Source organism: Panicum virgatum, chromosome 3N (genome assembly GCF_016808335.1).
Source record: "Panicum virgatum strain AP13 chromosome 3N, P.virgatum_v5, whole genome shotgun sequence".
NCBI classification, from domain to species: Eukaryota; Viridiplantae; Streptophyta; class Magnoliopsida; order Poales; family Poaceae; genus Panicum; species Panicum virgatum.
In genome coordinates this window covers 69096385-69121639 of record NC_053147.1, presented here as the reverse complement: position 1 = coordinate 69121639, position 25255 = coordinate 69096385, and the positions used below count along the sequence as shown (strand labels likewise).

The window sequence follows — 25255 nt, the reverse complement described above, 5'->3', positions numbered from 1 at the left end:
GGCAGTAGACATAGAGGTGTTGTTGGTTGTCGTGAAGAGATCCAATCCGATCCCAAGCGTTAACTGTTGAAAAAAGTTGCAGTCGACAAAGCTACTACTACGTACTACTAGGTATAGCTTTCTGAATATTGGCCTGGAACTAGACCAGACAAGGTATTGAACTCCAGCATTATATTGCTGCGCATTGGAGGCCAACCCAACTAATAAAAGACAGTACCAGCAAGCACTTGCGGCCTACCTTTTTTTTTCCTTCGTAATTTGGTTTTCCTTTTCCGGCACACAGCTAGCTAGCTAATCATCGACGGTCGATGGATGGTGGAAATACCCGGCCTTTTTTCTTTGAGTAAATTTCACCAGCGGTCCCTGAACTTGTCCCGAGTTCTCATCCCGGTCCCGGTACTCTCAAAATGCACGTCTAGGTCCTTGAACTTGTCCCGAGTTCTCATCCCGGTCCCGGTACTCTCAAAATGCACGTCTAGATCCATGAACTTGCTAATCCGTTTCATATAGGTCCAAATCTCCATAACATGCTCTCCAAACAGTATGATTAAGTGAACTAACAGGTGGGGCCCATATGGCAGTCACACCTCTCCCTTCTCCCTCCTCTCTTGCTCCCAACGTCGCCGCCCATGGCCATGGCCATCTTCAACCTTGAGAATGGGGAAGGGGGCAGGCTCGGGCGAGGGGGTCGCCGGCTCGCCGGCCGGGGCGGCGCTGTGCGGGCCCGCGAGCGCTGGACCGGGACCAGGACCGGAGCGGGGCTCGCCCGCCAGGGCGCGCCGGCGGTGGTGGCCATGGAGGGCGCCGCCCTCGGGTTGGCGCGACATCCAGGGAGCGGGGTAGCCGAGGGTCGCGTGGGACGACGGTCTTGACGGCAGCGCGGCTGGGTAGGGAGGGCGTGGGGCCGGTGGAGGGGCGGCGGGGCATGAACGAGGACCGGGGCGGCGCGGAGCTGAGGTCCATCGTGGCAGCGCAGGCGCACGGGTGGCGACGGACGCTAGGGGTGGGGTCCGGCGGCGCCCATACAGAGGGAGGAGGGAGAAGGGAGAGGTGTGACTGCCATATGGGCCCCACCTGTTAGTTCACTTAATCGTACTGTTTGGAGAGCATGCTATAGAGATTTGGACCTATATGAAACGGATTAGCAAGTTCATGGACCTAGACGTGCATTTCGAGAGTACCGGGACCGGGATGAGAACTCGGGACAAGTTCATGGACCTAGACGTGCATTTTGAGAGTACCGGGACCGGGATGAGAACTCGGGACAAGTTCAGGGACCGCTGGTGAAATTTACTCTTTTTCTTTCTTTTGTTTGTTGACTACTAGTGGAGGTGCACGTGCCACAAGCACGTGTTTAAAAAATCATTATATTTAAAAATAGCATGTGCTTAAAGAGTTAACTATATTTAAAAATAGAATGAGACTAAAAATTGATATAACAAAGAAAAGTTGAATTACATTGAACAATTACTAAAACAACTAAATTATTTTCATATTAAAAATATAGCAATCCACTCCATTCTAAATCTAAATAATCCCCCTTATGAAGTAGGTAAGAAAAGGAAAAAAAATTAAAAAAAATCCTAGCTAAATTCGCACCCAGCGGCGGCAGGTCCCTAGAACACAACAAGGGCGTCATGGAAGTCCTGGAAACATGAAATTACTTATGCCCATTGTGATGGCGATGGTGGTTGCGAGGTGAAGGAAAGGAATAATTTAATGTTTAGCTCCATAAAGAATGCAACAATTTAGCAAATCATCCACTAATTCACTTCAGTAAAACATGCATTATCCTATGGCAATAGCGTATTTACTTTGTTTCATCAGATTAGTATGAAGAAGCAAATCTTGATGTGTTTCTATGAAGAGATGATACAATACTATGCAGACCTAGAGTGGTAAGGTATGCAGCTGGAAATTACTCCTCATCTCTAGTTATGAATTATGAATGAATATCAAAACATGTAAATAAAAGAAGAATTAAGATGGTTCAAGTGAAAAAAAAAACAAGATGCACAACTGAGGATTACTCATTTGCCTAATACCACTTGCTCAATGTAAGCAATCACTGTTGTCTCATCTAGTTTTTCATTAAGAACTAAAGAAGTTTCAAAAAGCATCATGTAACAGGATGCATATAGTGCAATCAACCTGAGTCATAAGCATACTAAGTGCAGAAAGCAAAGAGTATTCAAACTGAAATGAGAAAATATTTTGAGATGGTACACTTTTTTTGAATTAGTTTGACAAGATTCCGAGAAGAGTGCATACCACCCATTTCCCAGGCTTTTACAATTTGCTTCTGAAGGAATTGCCAATTGCTTTCCTTCACGTGGTCACGCAGGATACATTCAACTTCAAGCTCCGACCAAGAATTCAAGATATCCTCTGCTCGATCTTAAAGTTGCCTGTCAAATCTTATGTATAGGTAAGAGGAGTACAACAACTTGAAGATAAAACTAAAATCGATGTTGGTTCCAACCTTTTGGAAAAGACCAAAAAAAGAACAGCAATGTAATCCTGACCTTTAGGGTCCGTGTGCATAGCAAAAGGGTCATCCTGGAGTACACTGAATCCCCTATTTGATCTGTTCACCTGATAGAAGAAATAAGATGAAATGTAAACCAGCAAATAGGACATATAGAAACCTTATCATCACTTCAGTAACTTCTAAGTCAGCTGACTAACCTGCATCACAACTTGCGTAACTTCAAACTCAGATAACTAAGACCTGAGGCATACCATCAAACAACTTGTGGGCATGAAGATTCCAGTGAACACGGTAAACAAAGCGATGGAGCAGGAGCGGTGGTAGAATCAGGATGGCCAGTACCTGTGTGTGGAGGCTCGCTCGGATGGGGACGCACAGCACCGGGCCGGCGCCCACCGCCGGTGGTGGTGCGTAGCGCCCCCACCCCACCGCGGGGAGGAAACAGCTCCGTTGTCTGGGGCCTCGCACAGTGCAACTGCGATGTCTTGGGAGGACGCGCGATGAAGGGGCCTTCGGTAAAGGCGGTTCTGATGTCTGGGCCCTCGCGTAGTGCCGCGGCGATGTCCCGGCCTCCGATGGTGCGCTGTCATCGCGGCATGATCGCGTCGCCATCACGTGCGGCGGCGTGGAGGCGATTGGTCGCGCCGTGGATGTTCTCCGTGGTCGTCTTGCATGGCGGTGCGGCGGCGTGGTGTCATGGCCGGCGGCGTGGTCGCGTGCGTGCGGCGGCGGCATCCACGGCCAAGCGATTGGTCGCACGGCGGCGTGGCGTCGCGGCGGGCGGCGTGTCGCATGTGTGCGGCGTGGTCGCGTGCCGTGGTGGGCGGCGTGGCATCGCGACGGGCGACCGCGTGCGGCGCGCGGAGGAAGCGGCGTGCGGCGATTGTGGAGGAAAAAAAGGAAAGCGCTAGTCAAGCGCACAGAAGGCGGTGTTTGGGCGGAAGAAAAAGGAAACCTCGCTGCAAGCGATGCGCGGGCGAAAAATATGAGATGAGACAAGGGTACAATGGTCATTTGACATGGGCTGTTAAATTAAAAAGAATTAAGAAATTTGCAAATAGGGTAAAAATAGTGAAAATGTCATGAATCGAAACAATTCGCAGCCCCGATAACATATTTCGAAAGGTTTGCGAACCTGATGTTATATCGCGTGATGCCTGCAAATTTAGTGTCAAATATCGAAATTTCTCGCGTACGGCGGCGCAACGAACTCGATCGGAAACGTGCACGCATTGTCCCTGGAACCAGCACTACCTTTTGCAACCAACCCCCTCTTCCGGTCTTCCTACTAGAAAGACTGGCGCGGCGTTGCCGCGCCATGACCTGTAGTCCAGTGATTGGTATGAAGGCTGGGAATATTTTTCACAAAATTTTAGGCTATAGATTAATTTATAGAAACTTTAGGGTATTATTATTTAGTTAGAATGCAGAGGTCGTGGGTTGATCGTCATGAATCTGGGGGGCCTTTTCTGCAAAGTTTTGGGCTATGGGTACATTTTTAGGAAGTTTAGGGCCTTTTCGTAAAAGTCTGTCGAGCGTGGGTTAAGTGTTGTAGAGCTTGGTTTGTAAAAAATATATGAATCGCGGGTTGGTTGTCATAAAATTACCTGAGAGGTGGCTGGATCGAAACAGTGGTCATAAAATTGCCGGAGATGTGGCTTGAATAAATGCTATTTCTGCCAAGTTCAAGAGGGTTTCTATAAAATTAATTGAGTGTGGGCTGGATTATATATTAATTTCGATAAAGTTCGAGGGATTTTTTATAAAATTGCCGAGCCACTATATATTAATTTTGATAAAGTTCGGGGTTTTTTTTGTAAAATTGCCGAACCTTCTAGACAATCCGAGCCATCCACGCACGATCCGACGACCGAGATTTTTGAGCCTACGTGTCTCAATGGGGAAGGGGGCAAAATTCCCCCCTTAGGTCGGGGGTTTCTATAAATTTAATTGAGTGTGGGTTGGACTATATATTAATTTTAATAAAGTTCAAGGGGTTTTTATAAAATTGTCGAGTCTCATGGATAATCCGAGTCATCCATGTACGATCCGACGGACGAAAAATTTCGAATGACGTGGCTCAAATTGTATTTCTATAAAGGTCGAGGAGGTTGCTGTAAAACTGTTTGCGAGGTGGCTTGAGCAAATGCTATTTCTACAAAGTTCAAGGGGGTTTCTATAAATTAACTGAGTGTGAGCTAGATTATGTATTAATTTTGATAAAGTTCGAGGGTTTTTTGCAAAATTGCCGAGCCACTATATATTAATTTTGATAAAGTTCGGGGTTTTTTTTAAAATTGTCGAGCCTTAGACAATCCGAACCATCCACGAGCAATCCGACGGCCGAGATTTTTGAGCCTACGTGGCTCAATTTGGGGGGGGGGGGGGGGGGGGGGGGGCTTTAGGTCTTCGAAGATTCCTCTCATCTCCGACTCTCGCTTTCTCTCTGCAAATCTGAAACTCCAAGGCATAGCCAGAGCCCAGAGGCAACCATGGAGCAGCAGCAGCAAGGGGCCGCGGCCAGGCGGATGGCCACGCTCGCCTCCCACCTGCGCCCGCAACCCGCATCCTCTCACCCTCAGGTTCGTCACCACGCTCTCCCTTCTTCCTTGGGCCCCTCTCCGGCTCGCCTGATTGGTTTGCCCGGGGTCTTCCCAATCAGGGAGTGATTGCGCTTTGCTTGGATTCGCTCTTGCCGCTACCTGCCCTCTCCGTCACCTCACCTGCTAGTTCCCCAGCTTTCGCTATCAATTCGGGTTCTTGGAGAACCAAGCTCCGACCCGCCCCAAAGGTCAAGGGGCTCATTAGCCGCGGCGAAGGCGGCCGCCGCTCCCGAAAGCTGGGACCTTGGCGTCAAAGGAGGCTCCTTTTGGTCTGGGGAGCCGAATTTCATTTTCTAGTACAAACACTGTCTAGGATCGTTCGTCGATTGGGGTTGCCTGCCCACCAGGCTTTCGTTTGTGCCAAAATTGGGGCCATCTCTTCTGTTTCCTCAAGTGCTAGTAGTAAATTGCTGCTCGGGATGCTGATTCAGTTGATGTTCCCGAATGTGTGTACTGCCAAATGTAGAATAAACGGCACGGTGTTTGCTGCATCATGCGCTGTACCAATGCTCTCGCATGTGTACTGAATTGTGGGTGAATGGTCTGTGTGCCAAAGGGGCGCAATGCTGATAAAATGCAGAATCTGTTTCAGTCTCGTAGCAAATATCATCATTCCAGTTACAGCAATCCATAAATTTTCTGCTTAGCTTAGCTGTGGATAGTTAAATGACACTACCTGATAAATCACATATAACTCACGCTTTTAACAAACATGACTCGAATCTGGTGATGAGCCCAAGCTATCCCTTTCTGATACCTGTATACTGATTGATTACGACCTGTCTAGAGATTTTACAATTGTTTTCACTTTTCAGATTAGTCACTTTGATATCTGATATAGTATTGGCTACAAGTTTCTACCTTCACACTCAAATCTAGGCTCAATTGTAGTGGTTGATGAAAGCTAAAAGATTGTAATTCATGTACTGCTATTTTTTCTGAGCTCTGTTTTCATTCTCTGCTAAATTTTCTACTGTGCTTTGTTTTGAAGATGGAGGAGGTACCCCTCCTAATGGGATCCAATTGCCGTGCAAAAGGGGCGGCGCCAGGCTTCAAGGTCGCGATCTTGGGTGCAGCTGGTGGAATCGGGCAGCCACTTGCGCTACTGATGAAGATGAACCCTCTCGTTTCGGTGCTCCATCTATACGATGTTGTCAACGCACCTGGTGTCACAGCTGACATTAGCCACATGAATACTGGTGCTGTGGTATGCTTCTTGCCATTGCATGTATCCCATCTTTATTTCAAATCATCTTAAGAGATTCTGGTAATTTGATTCAGAAGACAGATTGCCACCACAGTTCCATGCTACTATGCTAGTAGGCCTTTAAGACTTGGTCAAAACTTAGAGGATATAAAGTTCGGCACATAGGCCTTTTATACTGTACTTGTGACTAAAATGAAGCAGTTCAGCATTAACCAGCTTGCGGCTATTTCAGGAAACAAATAATAATTTCCCTGAAATTTAAGTTTGAGTTGTATAAATCATTTCATGTCAAAATTTGTACTGAAAACCTTGGAAGAGACTTTGTACCTGACCATTCAGCTATCATTGTTTAAATCTCAACTTATATCGTTACCTTTTTAGATAATGGTGTAACAAATCCCAGCCGCTACATCCAAAGATGTACAAGCTGTTTCTTATTACAAAGCGTTTGATATGATATTATGATGTAGACTCCATCTACCACATAGCCAATAACCACCTCTGAATAATAGAGGCTCAACAATATGAAGTTCATTATTAAATTAAACATGATTCTATTGCTAAACTTCCATCCATTCTTGGCAAGGCGGCATGCAGTAGGCTTATTGTCCCCTTCATGCTCCTCCCCTTTTGTAGCAACGCCTAGAAGCAAATCCAACATGTGGCCAGGAACAGAACCTGCATAGAAGAGTGAATTATTGCCTATTTAAGTTGGAGTTGTATAAATCATGTCATGTCAAAATTTCTACTGAAAACCTTGGATGAGACTGAGTACCTGACCATTCAGCTATCATTGTTTAAATCTCAACTTATACCTTTTTAGATAATGGTGTAACAAATCCCAGCCGCTACATCCAAAGATGTACAAGCCATTTACTATTACAAAACGTTTGATATGATGTAGACTCCATCTACCACATAGCCAATAACCACCTCTGAATAATAGAGGCTCAACAATATTGAACACGATTCTACTGCTAAACTTCCATCCATTCCTGGCAAAGCGGCATGCAGTACACATATTGTCCCCACCATGCTCCTCCCCTTTTGTAACAAAGCCTAGAAGCAAGTCCATCATGTGGCCCGGAACAGAACCTGCATAGAAGAGTGAATTATTGCCTCGCCAAAAACAACATCCTACTCACCATTTTCCTCCATCATGTGGCCCGGAACAGAACCTGCATAGAAGAGTGAATTATTGCCTCGCCAAAAACATCATCCTACTCACCATTTTCCTACCAAGTGTGGAACTTTCATTGGATTTCAGTTTCGTCAGTTCTGAGATGTTCTTGAATGCCCTCTGCCATTGTTCTGTTATTCATTTGTTTCTTGGATCATAAACTAGTTTGATCATTGGATTTAATTACTTAGGTTTGAAATTCTATACAGGTGCGTGGATTCTTGGGCCAGCCACAGTTGGAAAATGCTCTAACTGGGATGGATCTTGTGATAATTCCTGCTGGTGTCCCTCGGAAACCTGGGATGACAAGGGATGATCTATTTAACATCAATGCTGGAATCGTACGTACTCTTTGCGAGGGAATTGCGAAATGCTGCCCCAAGGCGATTGTGAATGTGATTAGTAATCCTGTCAATTCTACCGTTCCAATTGCTGCTGAAGTTTTCAAGAAAGCTGGGACATATGATCCCAAGCGCCTTTTGGGGGTTACTACACTTGATGTAGTGAGAGCCAACACTTTTGTGGTATGCACTTCAAATCTTGTACAGAGTTTGCCATGGTTCATTATTTGATACTAATTTCTGTATTGTCAGCTTTTCTGATTCCCCTCCATTGTTTACAGGGAGAGGTTCTTGGACTTGATCCCAGAGAAGTCAATGTTCCTGTCATTGGTGGGCATGCTGGAGTTACGATATTACCACTCCTTTCACAGGTTAGGAGTAATTTGAAGTGATACAAAATTCTTGACTTTGTAATCATTCTGGAAATTGTAGAGGATCAATTTCATTTTTCACCTTATTTTGTTCTACACATAGGTGAATCCTGCCTGCTCATTCACTTCAGAAGAGGTTAATTACCTCACTTCTCGCATACAGAATGGTGGGACAGAAGTAGTTGAGGTATGCTTTTCCTTGCTGCATTTCTTATACACGAGGAAAACCCCTTATGCATTTTCTCAGCCATGTATATTGGTTCAACATTCATCTGACCTGTTAGATCTATGGATTCTGGTTCTATCTTTTTGGTTCTATGATTAACAAATCTGAAAAAGAATCTGCATGCTTAATTTTGAGAGTACAAGAGTCAGATCATTAGTAAAATGGATATGTGAATGTCTGGACGTTCCTTATATTATATAAAAGACTAATTAGGTGCGCATATGCATATCAATGACATCATGTTGGTGACAACTGACAACATGATTAGGTGCACATGCACACCTTTTTACCCATATGCTAGGTACTAGGTTTTGGTGGCACTAGTTGTTGACATGGGTTTTAGCTAGGTGACAGTCTCATACTTTTCTCATAAATAGTTTTGTTCTTGATTGTCATGCAGTTAATTCTAAAAATTCATTTTTTTTTCTTTTGGTCTCATCGTACTCCCAATATATTTCAGGCTAAAGCTGGAGCAGGATCAGCAACTCTTTCAATGGTTTGTTTCTGCCACTTGTTTCAAGATTTGTGTCCACATTTCGTAGTTTGTAGTGCTGCTTCAGTTAACACTGAAACTTGCTTTGTAGGCGTATGCAGCTGCTAAATTTGCAGATGCTTGCCTAAGAGGATTGCGTGGTGATGCTGGAATAGTGGAGTGCTCTTATGTAGCTTCTCAGGTTCTTCTTCCGTGTATACTGAATATTATCATGATTCAATTTCCGTTTTAACCATCTCCATTGAATAGTATTTCTGTTTTCCTTGTCTTGGTTTAAGGTGACGGAGCTACCTTTCTTTGCATCCAAAGTTCGGTTAGGGCGCTCTGGCGTTGAGGAAATTTTGCCGCTTGGGCCGTTGAATGAGTTTGAAAGGTCTGCTCTCTCCACTTTCCGAACTTTAATGTATTCCTGTTTGCAGCATGCATTTAGGTTAGATATTCTGTATCTATCAGCCAACACCACCGGCAGGTAACTGCCACAGCAAATTTTCTTTGGCTGTGCTTTGTTTAGAACACTTAGTTTGTCTTGCATGTTCACCTCAATCTTCGTGAATCATGATTGACCTTTCACGTCCTAGTTTCATGCTGACAATAAGCCAGTTTCATGCGTTATTCTCTGCTGGACACGGACCTACAGCTCACAGTAACACATATACTAGAATACATGGCTTACAACCGATTCAGTGCCATCCAAACCTGTTTCATCATACCATACTGTATAAGGACCACCGCAATTGTTATTGATGTCCTGGAGCTCTACTGACTACCTACTACATCATTTCATCTTTTTCACACATCACTATCATGCAGAGCTGGTCTGGAGAAGGCAAAGAAAGAGCTGGCCCAGAGTATCCAGAAGGGCGTCTCTTTCATCAACAAGTGAGGCGGCCATCTAGCAAATGTCCAACCCCAACATAGAGAAAGATGTGCTCTGTTTTGGCTTCCTGCTGGAAACCATTGTATTGTAATCTCTCTGTAAAACTGTGTACATGGCGTGAATGAATAATCTACACGGCTGTACTAAAAAGGATAAATCTTTGGTCACAAAAAAAGAAAAATCTGGTAATAAAAGTTGCTTCTGAACAGATGGGTCTCTAATGTCTGAATGTTGCCCTATATATTTACGGTATCAGATGGACTGTATGATCTCAATCTGTTCGGCTGGTTGTGGCTGGTGGTTGGTGTTGATTTGTTGTAAGAGAAAAGTACTGCTGGCTGACTGGTGGTTGATGGCTGGTGCTGATGTGGTGTGTGAGAAAAATACTACTGGCTGGTTGGCAGACAAGCCAGCCGAACAGAGTGGTAACTTGTACACCGATTGCTCGGTGTGATGGGTTTATATGTTGGCACCGCTGTTTCATATATGACGGACAGCATTGCCTCCTCTGGTACCGTTTGAATCTGCAGATTGTTAATGCTCAATGTAGTAATGATGGTGAGACCCAACGTGATAGATCTGACTGGAGATGGGTGGTGGTTGGTATCCATGTTTGGCATGCAGCGCTGTTGCTTTCACGATGCAATGCAGGAAGGAAGAAAACAATGTTATCCTGGCAAAGGTTATTACTCCTTTGGGGCTGGATCGGAGGACACTGCACCACGTCGTACGTGCTCGATCCAAAGCAAGGCTTTCATGCGTCGCAGCAAGAACCTTTAATGGCGGCGGCAACCCAATAAACAACCTCTGAGCTAGATCGAGGATGGCGTCGCCATAGGGAACAAGCAGGCAGGGCAAGTGGTTGAGTTCAGTCACGCAAGGCATGGATTTTCTAATGGCTGCTACTGGGAGCTGAGCTTCACTGCCTTAATTAATTAGTCACATCAATAATAAACCGTACCTGTCATGGGATTCGTGTGCGTGATGAGCCAACTCCAACTCGTACAGTTATCCTCCCCTCTGCTGGGCTGGGTATCAAACCAGCAGCTGCAGATGCCACGTGTGCATGGCATCATAAAACTGCAAGATAGTATACTAGTACTAGTCACCGCTGGATGACAACACTGACTCTCTGGTATGGGCAAGAGGCAGGGGTGGATCCAACGTGGAGCTCCAGCCCCCCGCCCCCTGCACCATGGAAGGAGCTAGCTTAAGAGCATGTTCGGTTTGGAGGGGATCGAAGGGGTTGGGAGGAATTAAATCCTAACAAGTCAAAATTCCCCTCAATCCCTCCCAATCCCCTTATGGAGACGATAAGGGTGCTGAAGAGCAATTAAGCACGCGCGCGCACACACAGTTCAAATTTCAACTTCACCTGAAAGTCTTCTAGTAAGTCGTTAATTGTCACTCAGCAACTACTCCCTCGACTAAAATATAAATGCCATTAGTTTGGGTTTTGCGCAAGGCAACCACTCTAAACTGAAGTAGGAGAGGATATGCTGCATCCGGATTTAATCTCTGAATTTACGTCTCAAAGCGAGGTTCAGTTTTGCCACTAGGGGTATCAATTAGATCTCAATTTGAAGAATTAGTACAAAATTCTGAATTAAAGAGAATTGGAGGTGCACCTAAAAATCACCAATTTGCAGCCCTATTTGCCACGATGACGCAGATTCGATCCATATGATGTGTTTCCGATCCTCTACATGCAGTCTTCTTTTTTTCTTCTTCTTGAGATGATATGATGATGGTGCTTCCTTTCACTACAGTCTGCAGTCAGCTACGCATGCAGCCAGTCACAACTGAACACCGAAACGGCGTCTACCTGCAACCTCCAAATTGATAAGCTTTTTGTTGGCAATAAAATATACCAAGGCAGCATGGCTAATCCACCAATTATTGAAAGCTGCTTTTAGCCATGCATGTGCCCAGTTCAGTTGCCTACTGATAGATGTCATAATATACTATATATCAACTGGCTTAGCTTTAGCTAAACTAAACTGTAACTTGGTAATTTTAGACGACAGAAAAAGTTGAAAACAAAAGTTGCTTGAGATATGCTGATCTGCCAGCTGATCCCAGCTCAGAAGTTTTTAGTCCATGTCCCTCCAGTTGAATTGGTACTGAACCCTTATTCAGTAGAGTATTTTTTTTTGTCCGGCAAAGACCAGACGTACGGCCGGCCGGGTCCCCAGAAGAAGGAAGCTTTGCAGTGTTCATCACCAAGATGCTTCCTTAGCGAAAAAAAAAATCCAATAGGATTGCAACAAATATCTCGAAATCATATCATTAATAAGGTTGCTAAATCATCATTCTTTATCCCTTGAGATGAGGGATCAGGACCAGATCACGTATATTAATAATATTTGTCTACACAGATACACGTGATTCATGACATGAAGATATTGGTATGCAACAACCAACAACTGCAGGATAGATAGATATAATACAATAATTGCAGTACCTGATCTCGATGATCATATCTTCGATCTTGGCTTGCTATACCAACCAAAGACATGTTGCATTTTATGCAAACAGCACTGTGCCAACTTTACACTGCATATCCCAACAGCTTTCCCTGTACGTATATCACACCACACAAAAAAAATTCCCGTCGAGAGATCTTTAATTAATTTTCTGATGACCGAATCGGAGGAGGAGGCTTCCGTATCTGCAGTACGTGCTGTACAGATCACGCGATATCTCTTAAACAAATGCTACATAATTAAAGAGCGTCTAACTAACAAAGTAATAAACCATGCATGTACCTTTATAATATTCTCTTTTAGTGAGGATCAGACCTTTATACGGTGTAATTATATTTTCCTTTTTGGATGCATGACTCATGCATGAGTCAGAGAAGATTGCATACCAGATTATATTGCACTCATATAAGCACATAGGCCTTTTATACTGTACTTGTTACTAAAATGAAGCAGTTCAGCATTAACCAGCTTGCTGCTATTTCAGGAAACAAATAAGAATTTCCCTGAAATTTAAGTTGGAGTTGTATAAATCATTTCATGTCAAAATTTCTACTGAAAACCTTGGAAGAGACTTTGTACCTGACCATTCAGCTATCATTGTTTAAATCTCAACTTATACCGTTAAGTTTTTAGATAATGGTGTAACAAATCCCAGCTGCTACATCCAAAGATGTACAGAGCCAGTTCTTATTACAAAGCTTTTGATATGTAGACTTCATCTACCACATAACCAGTAACCACCTCTGAACAATAGAGGCTCAATAATATGAAGAAGTTCATTATTAAATTAAACATGATTCTATTGCTAAACTTCCATTCATTCTTGGCAAGGCGGCATGCAGTAGGCTTATTGTCCCCTTCGTGCTCCTCCCCTTTTGTAGCAACGCCTAGAAGCAAATCCATCGTGTGTCCGGGAACAGAACCTGCATAGAAGAGTGAATTATTGCCTATTTAAGTTGGAGTTGTATAAATCATGTCATGTCAAAATTTGTACTGAAAACCTTGGAAGAGACTTGGTACCTGACCATTCAGCTATCATTGTTTAAATCTCAACTTACACCGTTACCTTTTTAGATAATGGTGTAACAAATCCCAGCCGCTACATCCAAAGATGTACAAGCCGTTTCCTATTACAAAGCATTTGATATGATGTAGACTCCATCTACCACATAGCCAATAACCACCTCTGAATAATAGAGGCTCAACAATATGAAAAAGTTCATTATTGAACACGATTCTACTGCTAAACTTCCATCCATTCCTGGCAAAGTGGCATGCAGTACACAATATCCCCACCATGCTCCTCCCCTTTTGTAACAACGCCTAGAAGCAAGTCCATCATGTGTCCCGGAACAGAACCTGCATAGAAGAGTGAATTATTGCCTCGCCAAAAACAACATCCTACTCACCATTTTCCTAACAAGTGTGGAACTTTCATTGGATTTCAGTTTCATCAGTTCTGAGATGTTCTTGAATGCCCTCTGCCTAGGGATGCAAGTGGGCTAGCCCGCGAACCCACATATAGGTTAAATTTTCGCGGGTTATTGCGGCAACCCACTTAATTAAGCCTATATGTGGGTTTTGCGGGCTGCCGCTTGCATCCCTGGCTCTGCCATTGTTCTGTTATTCATTTGTTTCTTGGATCATAAACTAGTTTGATCATTGGATTTAATTACTTAGGTTTGAAATTCTATACAGGTGCGTGGATTCTTGGGCCAGCCACAGTTGGAAAATGCTCTAACTGGGATGGATCTTGTGATAATTCCTGCTGGTGTCCCTCGGAAACCTGGGATGACAAGGGACGATCTATTTAACATCAATGCTGGAATTGTACGTACTCTTTGCGAGGGAATCGCGAATTGCTGCCCCAAGGCGATTGTGAATGTGATCAGTAATCCTGTCAATTCTACCGTTCCAATTGCTGCTGAAGTTTTCAAGAAAGCTGGGACATATGATCCCAAGCGCCTTTTGGGGGTTACTACACTTGATGTAGTGAGAGCCAACACTTTTGTGGTATGCATTTCAAATCTTGTACAGAGTTTGCCATGGTTCATTATTATTTGATACTAATTTCTGTATTGTCAGCTTTTCTGATTCCCCTCCATTGTTTACAGGGAGAGGTTCTTGGACTTGATCCCAGAGAAGTCAATGTTCCTGTCATTGGTGGGCATGCTGGAGTTACGATATTACCACTCCTTTCACAGGTTAGGAGTAATTTGAAGTGATACAAAATTCTTGACTTTGTAATCATTCTAGAAATTGTAGAGGATCAATTTCAATTTTCACCTTATTTTGTTTTACACATAGGTGAATCCTGCCTGCTCATTCACTTCAGAAGAGGTTAATTACCTCACTTCTCGCATACAGAATGGCGGGACAGAAGTAGTTGAGGTATGCTTTTCCTTGCTGCATTTCTTATACACAAGGAGGAAAACCCCTTATGCATTTTCTCAGCCCTGTATATCGGTTCAACATTCATCTGACCTGTTAGATCTATGGATTCTGGTTCTTCTTTTTGGTTCTATGATTAACAAATCTGAAAAAGAATCCGCATGCTTAATTTTGAGAGTACAAGAGTCAGATCATTAGTAAAATGGATATGTGAACGTCTGGATGTTCCTTATATTATATAAAAGACTGATTAGGTGCCCATATGCATATCAATGACATCTTCATGTTGGTGACAACTGACAACATGATTAGGTGCACATGCACACCTTTTTACCCATATGCAAGGTACTAGGTATTAGGTGCATATGCATATAAAGAAGATTGCATACCAGATTATATTGCACTCATATACTGATTTAAAACAAATTAAATATATACTTTTAAAATAAGAGATGAAATTATTCGACAAGATCAGGCGGATATCATTTCAGATTTGTTTGTCCCTATTCTAATGTAATCATTTAGTATTTTCCAGAAATACTTTTCTCGGTACCAAGCGCGTACATATTTGAAAGGGCCGGGATTGATGCAAATTAAAACATTGCAACTTGCAAAAGCAATATTAAACAACATGCATCTCTTTTTTTTTTTTGGGAAAACAACATGTGTCTCATTGGACATATGAAGCAAAAGGTCATTTTGATTCTCTCATCAGTGATTTTGATTGAGCAACTGCATGCAAGTACGACTCGACCGAAACTTTGCAACTTGTGGTTGAGAAATCCTCGTCATTGATCAAACAAGCTGATGCATGCCACCGTGATGAATGTGATCTCTTACCATGAGTTTATATCTGATCATCTCCATCAGTTGTTTATATTATCACCAGATGAGAGAGTCTTGCGTGCTCAACAATTATTAGATGTCCTTCACCACAAGGATGGAGAAACGCATGACCCTCTTCTAAGCGTTTTCCCTCACCAAAATAAGCTAGGGCTAGCTAGCAGTGGTCTACTCTTCTATCCTCTTTTTCTTCAGAACTGCTGCTGTAATGTTGGTGCAGCACGGAGTTAATACTTCTTACGATCTCATCTACTGTGGCCGTGAACCCCTCCTCCACCTGAAAGATAATTGAGCAAAAAACTGATCAAAATAACGCGTTAAGTGTTTGATCATATATAATAGCATAGAACGGTAACTTCAATTATTATTCATATAACTTTTTCTATTTTCCATAAGTCCTGGTTATTACATAGTATCGCTATTACGTTATATTGCATTGGAAGTCGCGTCACACTGCCCCCCCCCCCCCCCCCAAATTGACATTTTACAAAAGTGAAATGAAGCTTTTATACATTTTTTGACATTAAATGAAAACTCAACCCACCCTTTTCACAGTTTCTACATATATATCGATTATTTTCCCACATGATTTTTTTATCTGCCGTTTCAATTAAAGCACATGCAAAGTCAAATTTTCATCTAGCTACTTTTCAATTGACGTAAATAACTGATACACAGGGAAAAAGTGGTTTCCATAGTGTCTGCAAGCTGACTTATTGTACCAATCCACTCCTAATAATATAATTAATGAGCCTAACGTTTTAACTAACAGCTCATGTAAAGTACATGTGTACTGCATGCAGCTTTGTGCAATTGTCCTTATTAGATATATCATTTACTATATGCAAATTAAAGGATTAATCCATAGATCATCTGCAGATGATATGTATGATGCGACTACTTGCCTTGGCTGTGATGGTGATGATGGCGGTGGAGGCGGGGAAGGGCATGACGTTCGTGTGGGTGATGGAGAGGTGCATCTGCTCCACCTCCGATATCACCCTCACCAGCAGCCCCCTCGCGTTGTAGCAGTGGATCCGCAGCAGCACGCTCCTCTCCGACAGCCGTGCCTCGATCTCCGGCGGCTGTACACCGCCGGAGCCGCCACCTTTATTGCTGATCGCCATGGCCTCGTCGTCGCGGAGGTGGCACGGCTTCTTCACGAGCACCGCCGACTGGATGCTGCCGCTGCCGGCGCTGTGGGAGCTGTCCTCCTCGAGGGTCTTGACCTTCTCCTGCAGCTCCCTCACGTACTTCGCCGCGTCCCCAAGAATGGTTGCCTTGTCCATCTGCAACAATAATGTAAATTAATAATTACTTTGTTACTGATTGAAGTAAATACATATTTCACTCTTGTTCTCATTATTATATTTCTCATCAGCTTAAATTCAGGCTAGTGAGAGTTAGCAATAATTACTCGTTTGTTTATATTATTATACGAACCTTGTAAGTTAAACTCTGTGGATTATGCATGTTGTTTCCGCAGCTTGATTTTAATTTCCTAGCATAATTTAACTTTGAAATTTATTCTAGAAACCAAGAATATATGCTCCATGTTTACACTTTTGATGCTGCTAATAACTTAATATTCTAGCTAGCTTTCCTTTTGTACTATATATGTCCATAATTCGTACTAAATGATAGTTAAACTCTGTGGATTATGCATGTTGTTTCTGCAGCTTGATTTTAATTTCCTAGCATAATTTAACTTTGAAATTTATTCTAGAAACCAATAATATATGCTCCATGTTTACACTTTTGATGCTGCTAATAACTTAATATTCTAGCTAGCTTTCCATTTGTACTATATATGTCCATAATTCGTACTAAATGATTATTATTGCCCCTACAGTGAGTCAGTTACTGTAAATATATGCACTTTTGATGTTGAGCGAGATGCATGATACATGCAATCTTGGTGAGATGGCAAAGTTGGAAATTAAACATTACTTTTGGTGAGATGGCTAATAAAAGCAAGCACGAAATTAAAGACAGAAAAAAAAGAAATAAAGAAGGAGAGGAGGGATGAGATCAAGGAGAAGAAGAAATTAATACCCCTGATCAAGAAGAAGGGGAGGAGATCGATCAACAAACTAGTAGCTATCTCATTGCAGCTGAGCTGAATCGGTCATCGAAAGAAAGAAAGAAATGGTGACCGAGCTAACCTTCTTGAGCCCGGGGATGACGGTGGAGAGCTCGATGAACCGCTGGTTGATCTTCTCCCTCCGCCGCCGCTCCGCGATGATGTGGTCCTGCACAGGCCCCGGCGACGATGATGCCGGCGCCGTAGCAGCAGGGGGTGCCGCGCTGCTGCTCCCTCTCCTCCCCGCAGATGCGAGTTGCGCCACCCTCGCGGGCACCGCGGCGTCTGGCAGCGCGACGACGCCCCCACCGCTCTCGCGTGCTGGCTCCGCCGACACGGCGCTGAAGTTCCAGCTCACGGGCCAGCTGTTGCCGCCGCCGCCGCCGCCAAGGCCGGTAGTCCTGGAGCGGGCGGTGTGGGGGGACCACCCGGCGGCCGCGTCGTGGTCCATGGCAGCGCCGCCTGCGCCCGGGCTGTCGCCGGAGCTAGAGCTGTTGGTCAAGTGGTCCACCTGCACTGTCAGGTCGCGGACTCGGACGCTGGCGGCCACGGGCTGGGACTGGGAGTGGGTCTGGCCGGCTCCGCTGCGGAGCGCATGGAGCGACGGGAAGATAACTTCCCCATCTCCGGCGCCGTCGTGGTATGCAGAAGCGGCGGCGGCAGAGGGGTGCTGATGGTGCAGCTGGTCCATTGCCCACTGGAGGAAGGTGCTTGAGTCCTCCATATATGATATATGTCGATATAGATCTATTAATCAACAAATCAGGAACGAGAAATCATCAAGAAATGATCATGCGGATGTAGTTAACCAGCAAATCAAGAAATGCTATGTTTGTGCACGGAAGATGATAAAAATCAAGAAGAACTAAGCTGCTGAATCAAGCTGCTTCTGCAAGTGGTTTCCAAGCAAGCCAGGTAAAAGCTGAGCTCAAGCTGAAGAAAAGCCAAGCCAAGCAATCAATCAGCAGATCAATCACAGGTCAGAGCCGGGCCGCCGGCCGGGGTCAGGCACTCAGCCACTCATCAGGTGCCCAGACAGATCGGCATGCAACAGTGCAACAGATAGATCGTCAGCGAATCGAACCAGCTGGATGATTTGAGAGCATGCGCGTCTATATATCTATATGCGCAGTTGAAGAACAAATAAGCAAGCCAATAAATCAAGAAAAGAAAGAACAAGCTGGCCAAACAAGAAAAGGTGATGACTCCTATCTAGAAGAAGAGATGAGCTATGCTGGCCGACCTTGCAACCGAGAAGTACCTGCAGATGGAAGAGAAAAGCTACTCCTCAAATCTCTGATGCTATATATGATGATGCCTCTCTGCAGCTAGCATATCTGAACTCGGGAGCATCCAGCAGAGATCGAGAAGAAGACCCAAGCAGGAGTGTTGCTAAAATGATTTTGCTCTGTTGTTTGGTGCATATATATGGATTGGATATATACCCCTCTCTCTTGTCAATGTACCCCCTTTGCCTTGTTCCTCTATGATTTCGTCCTCACAACTCTCTCTCGCTGTCTCTCTCTAGATCTACATAAAATATTAGTTTCCTCCCAGCTGTTGTTGTGTGGCCTAACCCTCCAAATATTATATTATGTGGTACCATAGGGTTTATATACATGCATGTACTTCTCTTTTACACTACTACTACTGTCACAGAAAGCCTGTTAGGCTGAGAGCTAAAGCATTGGAGCAATAATTTCACTCACTCACTCACTAAATGTGTGCTGATGAATGGCCCAATAGTGACATTTTGACCGCAAATTACGATGTCAAATAAAGCCAGTTTACAAAACCAACTTCAGAACTCCCGTGCTAGTGATCCTGAAGAATCTAATGAGGCTTTTGACCGCGCTATTAGAGAATGGTTACTGCAGCATCACTGTAGCAAATTACCAATTAATTATCTCATTAGATTCGTCACAAAAAGTTACACCCATTCCTGAAAAAATTTTATAAATAAACTTCATTTAGTACACCATGCATGCGAGATTTTTTTGTAAAATGAAATAGAACGAGGGAAATTATCAGCTGATGAGGAGGTTGAGCTACTGCTGATCTGACACGATGCATGTGTGCAATCAATAGGTGTGGTGGCCCAACAGCATAATTTGTTCTTCAACTGCGTATAGGTACGTGTTCGCGCCGTTGCTATGTATAGAGATGGATGCACGGCCAGGGTTTTTTTCCCCAACCGGACACCCCAAATCGGAGCACTCCGGTTCCGGTAAATCGGACCGGTTTCACCGGAAACCGGTAGAAACCGATCAAATTCCAGTGCAAATTCAAATCGTCCGGCGCATTTGGGAACCGACCGGTTTGGCCGGTATACCGGTCGGTTTGACTGGTAACCGGTCAAATTCAAATTTTTTCTTTTTTGGTTTAAATTCAAATGCCCGCAAAGTATACTAAATAAATGTTTGTATAACATATTTTAGTCTAAATGAACCCTCCAACCCTCTTTTGTACTACTTTTACATTGTATTTGTATACTTTTGTATCCACGTTTTTTTTTACTTCAAATCCCCGCAAACTATACTAAATGAACGAATTTTTGAGAAAAATTGACACCATTAAATTCGTCGCACCTTGAAGTATTTTTAGAAAATTTTCAAGAATTTTTCATTTTTTTGAATTTAAATTTAAACTTTGAATTTGGGCCGGTTTGGTACCGGCCCAAACCGGAACCGGACCGGACCGGTCAAACCGGTTAGGGAAACCCTGTGCACGGCATAAAGTAACATATATTCATTGCCGTGTTTTTGTTACCATTGTGATGTGTGCAGTCGTAGCGTGGATGCACGGTCCAAGTCAACTGGAGCTAGCTCGATCGTTTTTTTTATATTCGGCTACTGATTTGTACCTTGTATTTGTTAATTGTGGAGGCTCAGTGACCGTTTCTAGGGTTCACACAAGCTAGCAGCACTTGCATGATACATGCCTGCATCTAGCTAGCTAGCTAAATGCAGCAGGCGGCACTTGCATGGCATGTTCTCTTTTCCTAATTAAATTTCAACAGTGAACTACTGCTCACTCTTGAGTTGTGTTCGACGAGGAGTCCCTGAAAAAAATCTTAAACTACTAAAATACTACTTGAGCATATAACTATTTTTAGCATTTTCAGTTAGTTAATTGTGTACGTATGATAAGATCGGCGACAGGTAGCTAGCGAAGAACAAGTTCACTATTTTTAGTAACCATTTTGCCCCCCTATGCAACATTTAGAAAAGGCTTAAAACTTGTATATGCTGTGGTTTGTCAATTAGGATATACTAGTCGTATGTGTTGTATAATTTGTTTTGACACATAATTAAGGAAATTAGAATACTATTTTGGTCGACGCAAATACAGGAAATTCGCTGGCCATCAATAAGCTGCCATATATGTATATATTGACTGGGGGGCCTACTATACGGCTGGACAGCTCAACCAGATTCTGCATGATATGTGGCAGTCCGCAGGGCCAACATCCCGCATATGCACTACATACCACTACTACAGAACATCAATGCTGTCCCGGTTGGGAAACTTTTTTTTTCCCCGGTTTCCCAACCGGGAACGCCAGGCCGGGACAAAAGGCCGGGTCTGGCAACCGGGACAAAAAGCACCCACCAACCGGGACAAAAGGGGCTGCCAGCGTCACGTGCCTGGCACATCTTTTTGTCCCGGTTGGTGTTACCAACCGGGACAAAAGGTCCATTTTTTTCTGTTTCTCTTTTCTTAATTCTTTTTCTATTTCAATTATACTTTTGCATTTCAATTAAACTTATGTATTGGAATTCAGTGTGTAAGATCTTCACTAATATATATAGTTACTTATATAATATTTGTCCTAGATAGTTTCCATATATAAACATATATATATATACATATATATTATTGGAGGGCTTAAATATATAATACATACATACTCATAAATAGAAATATAATACATACACACACATATATATTTACATAGGTATATTCGTTCTTAATTATATATATGTGTATATTATCATATTTGCTGCGATTATCAATGTGAGATTGTCCATCATAGTAGAATTCGCCTTTTGGATCAAGGACTTCCTCAACAATAAATCCGGACAATTGTTCTTGAATCGTCATAATCTTTTCCTCCGGTATGAGTTTATCACGCATCTCCTCGACCTATGGAAAAGGGGGATAATTAATTTCGATTAATTAAAATACGAGTTCAAACATTAATAAATTTTTTACTTACTTCCTCCTCCCAATCTGCCAAGGCCCTTGGAGGACCTACCAGACCGTGGATGTTCTCGCATACATAGTATGCGCATAAATTAGTGCCTTATTTCTGCCTCATACACTTTAAGAGAGAAGAAATTATCAGATATTTACATGAATATATAATAAAACTAATGAAACGTGCAACGAATCATCCAAGTGCGTACCGCAAAATCTGTCTTGATCTTCAATTCCTTGTCCAATTTGCCTGGATGATTTTTAGCGACTTGTTTCCAAACCCTGTGCATGATTAGAACAATTATAGTCAAGTAACAAAGTGATTCAAAGTATCGGTCATCGACGGAGTAGTGGTAGAATTACTTTTTTATCATGTTAAGAAGATCACTGTATTGTTCTGGAGGTCTCCTTAATGAGTCCATAACCACCATGATGCTAATGTTGACAAGTATGAGCATTAGGACCCAGTGTTCACTGCAAGATTATACGGAATAGTTAAGGTTTAAACAATTCGATGATACAGAATAGAAAGAGTTAGATGGAAGGAATCACTCACGCAAAGTTGTAAGGAAACAATACCATTTGCTTGTTGTGATGAACGCTTATGTACTTGAACAAGTTTTGGAATATCTCATCGGATTTGTCACATAGAAGCCTCCAATTATAAGTAATTGGGTCGATGAAGCTGAGGTGAGAGTATCCATTTCTCCTGCAAGTTTGTATCTCCATTCTACATGATACCGAATAAATCAAGGGATCAGTATGTTGAGATCATGCAAAACAATACGTAAGGAGAGTAAAATACTTATAGAACCCACAAGCCGACCATAGAGATGTCGTGGTCCTCCTGATGGAATAGTTGGTAAACTTCTTCCCAGTTTATCCTTATAATGGCCTCCCCCGTAAGAAATCGTCATCTTTAATCTTTGCGCCCTGCATGAAGATGTAATCGGCCATCGCACGTATGTAGTGCTGGTGCAGCTTATACATTTGCGTTGGAAGCACGGACACTACTTCGAGGGGTACAAGAGATTTGCCCAGCTCATACGTCCATTTGACGACCACATCGGCCTTTGGAATATCTTCTCCCCCTGCAATCTGAGCCGCCGTCAGGTTTGCTTCTTTCAAAAATGTAACAAAGTCTTGTTGTTGCGTCATCTGTCCCCCTACGAGAGGCTCTATTGATTGTTTCTTTTGGGCTCCGAGCTGTGGAACGTCGGACGACGACGACTTTGATTATCCCTTCTTTTTCTCAGTAGTTTTGATAATTGCGCGGTTGTAGTCAGAAGGAGATCTCTCAGAATTAATTTTCTCTTATTTGCTTCGTACATTCCCTTAAAAAATTTCAAATCTCCCGGATTTACCATTTTCTCGGGCTCCGGCTTCGGTTTTGGCTTGAAGTTCTCTTTAACTCTTTCTTGAGTTATCCGATCGCATTCTTCAAGGCTCATGTCCCAGGGTTTAATAGGAGCCTCCTTGATTTTTTTATCCTTTTCCTTCTTCTTTGGAGGCTCCTTAGCCGGTGCAGCTACCTTCTTTGCCGGCGGCTGTTTCTGTTTCTTTGCCGACGACTGTTTCTGTTTCTTTGCCGACGGCGGAGGGGGTGACCAAGGAGGTGACGGTGACGCTTGAGTGTTCATCGGCACATGAGATGATGGTGATGAAGAATGTGCCGGTGAACATTGCCGAGACAGTGCTGCCCTTGGGGAGTTTTGTGGAGATGCCGGCCTTGGAGAGGCATGCTGAGATGCCGGTCTTGGTGTTCAATCATCCGACTTTAGGACTTTAGGATGATGTAGCGCTTATCCCATAGGATGTAGCCATGAATGGCTTCTACTAGTGTCCTCTCCCCATCGCCTCCAGGAATATCAAGCTCGAGCGTCTCTCAACCCTGACACACCTGCTCACGCCAACTCTTGTGTATCCTACCAGAATTTGCTACCTGTGGTACACGTTGCCTGGTTGGGTTGGCATGGCGGTACCGTACGCAATAGTGAACATTAAGTTCTTAATGGCAGTCTGCAGGTCACAAGGTGTCCGCTGGGTGATCTCATCCACTAGAAATCGCTGCGAGACCGTTGCTTCAACTGCGGCATGGATCCCCGTTGTCTCAACGATGACGTCTGTGCAAGCGCAGCTGCTTTTCCGCTGAGACAGATGATCGGCTGCGACATTAGGCTCTGGAGGCACCGGTTGCGCTTGCTGTTGCTGGCTCGTTGCTATGGCCACTTGGCGTTGAACCTCTTCCTCCAGTCTTTGATCGTGTGACATGAGCCGTTCCTCTAGCCTTCGCAAGTGCTCCCGCTCATTATTCTTTCTTCTTTGCCGACTTCTATATGATTCAATGTAATCCCTGAACCCATACTTCCATGGAACCAAGCATTTGCCTCTTGTGCGGCCCGGATGTTCTGGATTCCTAAGGGCGTAAGTCAACTCGTCCCTCTCTGTATCCGACTGGAATGTTCCCTTGGCCGCTGCTTGTATGGCCTCCTGTAGTCTCTAGGCTGCTAGCTGGATTTTTGGCCCATAGATGCAGGCCCCAGTCAATGGGTCTAAGATTCCCCCGTGACCATAAAACCAGGTCCTTGACCTTTCAGACCAGTTCATGGTTGCAGGTTGGATGCCTCTGTCAAGCAGATCCTGCTCCATCTTCTCCCATTTGGGTATTGCAAGCTTGTAGCCTCCTTGCCCTAGAGTGTGATGGTACACTTTCTTCGAGGCATTATGTTTGGCCTTCTACACCTTTTGAAGCCCAGGACCTGAAGACTTGTATTGCACAAATGCATCCCAGTGACCCCTGAGCTTTTCGAGCTCGCCGGTAAACATGGGCGTGGTCCTGGTCTTGATATATTTCTTCGTCAAAATTTTCTTGAATGATTGCAGCTGTTCGGCCATCTTGCTCAGGGTCCAGCGCTTGCATATCTCTTCTGATTCAGCTGGAACTGTGAAGTTCTTCTTAAGCTCCCGCCAGCACCATTCTTTTTCTCTCTCGGGTACCGCATCTCGTTCCTCGCTTGGATTGGAAGCTTTTCATAGCCTGAAGCTGATCGGGATGTGGTCCCTGACAATACATTCGGATTGTCTTACGATTTTTTTGGCGGCAGCTTCTGGAGCGATCGGTTCACCATCTGGACCAATTTCCGTTATAATGTACCGCCCTTCCAGTTTCTTTGTCGGGCCTCGCTTCGTCTTTTTCTGCTGCGACGATGATCCGGACGGCTATACAAAAACATTCATATATTTATATAATATTCATATAGATTCAGATGAAAATATGATTTTCAATACAAGTAAGTATAGTTGTGATATGTACATTAGCACTTTGTTCACCAGCAGCGTCATCCTGAATGGATGGTGCCTCAATTCCGTCACCGGACATATTCAAATATATGTCGGTATTGCTCCCATCATCAGCTTGTTCAGGGGCATCTCCTTGTGCACCACCACCTTCGGCATTCATATT

At 43.7% G+C, this 25255-nt stretch overlaps 4 protein-coding genes across 8 annotated transcripts; 2 read left to right on the top strand and 2 right to left on the bottom strand.

Annotated features, from left to right (window-relative positions):
- Positions 1-1418: 1418 nt before the first annotated feature.
- On the bottom strand, positions 1419-3409 carry LOC120667064. 5 transcript variants are annotated; one of them, XR_005672065.1, is made up of 4 exons: positions 2834-3408; positions 2526-2595; positions 2272-2408; positions 1419-1646 (listed from the first exon to the last, which is right to left on the bottom strand). XR_005672065.1 is itself a non-coding variant. In XM_039947075.1 (3 exons), exons 1-3 carry the CDS (start codon positions 3224-3226, stop codon positions 2377-2379), a joined length of 495 nt encoding a protein of 164 aa, XP_039803009.1. In that variant the 5' UTR covers positions 3227-3409; the 3' UTR covers positions 1419-2376. The 5 variants fall into 5 exon arrangements, 1 of the variants encoding a protein (XP_039803009.1); XR_005672068.1 differs by adding an exon at positions 2689-2731 and having other exon boundaries at positions 1419-2408; positions 2834-3388; XM_039947075.1 differs by having other exon boundaries at positions 1419-2408; positions 2834-3409.
- A 1496-nt stretch (positions 3410-4905) lies between these two features.
- On the top strand, positions 4906-9997 carry LOC120667062 (malate dehydrogenase, glyoxysomal). Its single transcript, XM_039947074.1, has 9 exons — positions 4906-5073; positions 6086-6301; positions 7691-8005; positions 8104-8193; positions 8297-8380; positions 8880-8915; positions 9004-9093; positions 9191-9285; positions 9723-9997. Exons 1-9 carry the CDS (start codon positions 4984-4986, stop codon positions 9793-9795), a joined length of 1089 nt encoding a protein of 362 aa, XP_039803008.1. The 5' UTR covers positions 4906-4983; the 3' UTR covers positions 9796-9997.
- A 3958-nt stretch (positions 9998-13955) lies between these two features.
- LOC120667061 (malate dehydrogenase, glyoxysomal-like) lies at positions 13956-14879 on the top strand. Its single transcript, XM_039947073.1, has 3 exons — positions 13956-14288; positions 14390-14479; positions 14583-14879. Exons 1-3 carry the CDS (start codon positions 14022-14024, stop codon positions 14862-14864), a joined length of 639 nt encoding a protein of 212 aa, XP_039803007.1. The 5' UTR covers positions 13956-14021; the 3' UTR covers positions 14865-14879.
- A 427-nt stretch (positions 14880-15306) lies between these two features.
- On the bottom strand, positions 15307-19163 carry LOC120667060 (transcription factor MYC2-like). Its single transcript, XM_039947072.1, has 4 exons — positions 18854-19163; positions 17675-18339; positions 16415-16798; positions 15307-15786 (listed from the first exon to the last, which is right to left on the bottom strand). Exons 2-4 carry the CDS (start codon positions 18314-18316, stop codon positions 15667-15669), a joined length of 1146 nt encoding a protein of 381 aa, XP_039803006.1. The 5' UTR covers positions 18317-18339; positions 18854-19163; the 3' UTR covers positions 15307-15666.
- Positions 19164-25255: the final 6092 nt, after the last annotated feature.

Bases quoted from the DNA above. Each gene is read 5' to 3' on its own strand.
- LOC120667064 (XM_039947075.1), bottom strand. From the start codon at position 3,226: ATGCCGCCGCCGCACGCACGCGACCACGCCGCCGGCCATGACACCACG. The intron at 2,596-2,833 runs GTACTGGCCATC...TTCTTCTATCAG, and splicing joins GAGCGAGCCTCCACACACAG to GTGAACAGATCAAATAGGGG. The intron at 2,409-2,525 runs GTCAGGATTACA...AAGATTTGACAG, and splicing joins TATGCACACGGACCCTAAAG to GCAACTTTAAGATCGAGCAG.
- LOC120667062 (XM_039947074.1), top strand. From the start codon at position 4,984: ATGGAGCAGCAGCAGCAAGGGGCCGCGGCCAGGCGGATGGCCACGCTC. The intron at 8,381-8,879 runs GTATGCTTTTCC...AATATATTTCAG, and splicing joins GTGGGACAGAAGTAGTTGAG to GCTAAAGCTGGAGCAGGATC. The intron at 9,094-9,190 runs GTTCTTCTTCCG...TCTTGGTTTAAG, and splicing joins GCTCTTATGTAGCTTCTCAG to GTGACGGAGCTACCTTTCTT.
- LOC120667061 (XM_039947073.1), top strand. From the start codon at position 14,022: ATGGATCTTGTGATAATTCCTGCTGGTGTCCCTCGGAAACCTGGGATG. The intron at 14,289-14,389 runs GTATGCATTTCA...CATTGTTTACAG, and splicing joins TGAGAGCCAACACTTTTGTG to GGAGAGGTTCTTGGACTTGA. The intron at 14,480-14,582 runs GTTAGGAGTAAT...TTTTACACATAG, and splicing joins TATTACCACTCCTTTCACAG to GTGAATCCTGCCTGCTCATT.
- LOC120667060 (XM_039947072.1), bottom strand. From the start codon at position 18,316: ATGGAGGACTCAAGCACCTTCCTCCAGTGGGCAATGGACCAGCTGCAC. The intron at 16,799-17,674 runs GTTAGCTCGGTC...TTATTGTTGCAG, and splicing joins TCATCCCCGGGCTCAAGAAG to ATGGACAAGGCAACCATTCT. The intron at 15,787-16,414 runs GCAAGTAGTCGC...ATTATCTTTCAG, and splicing joins TCATCACCATCACAGCCAAG to GTGGAGGAGGGGTTCACGGC.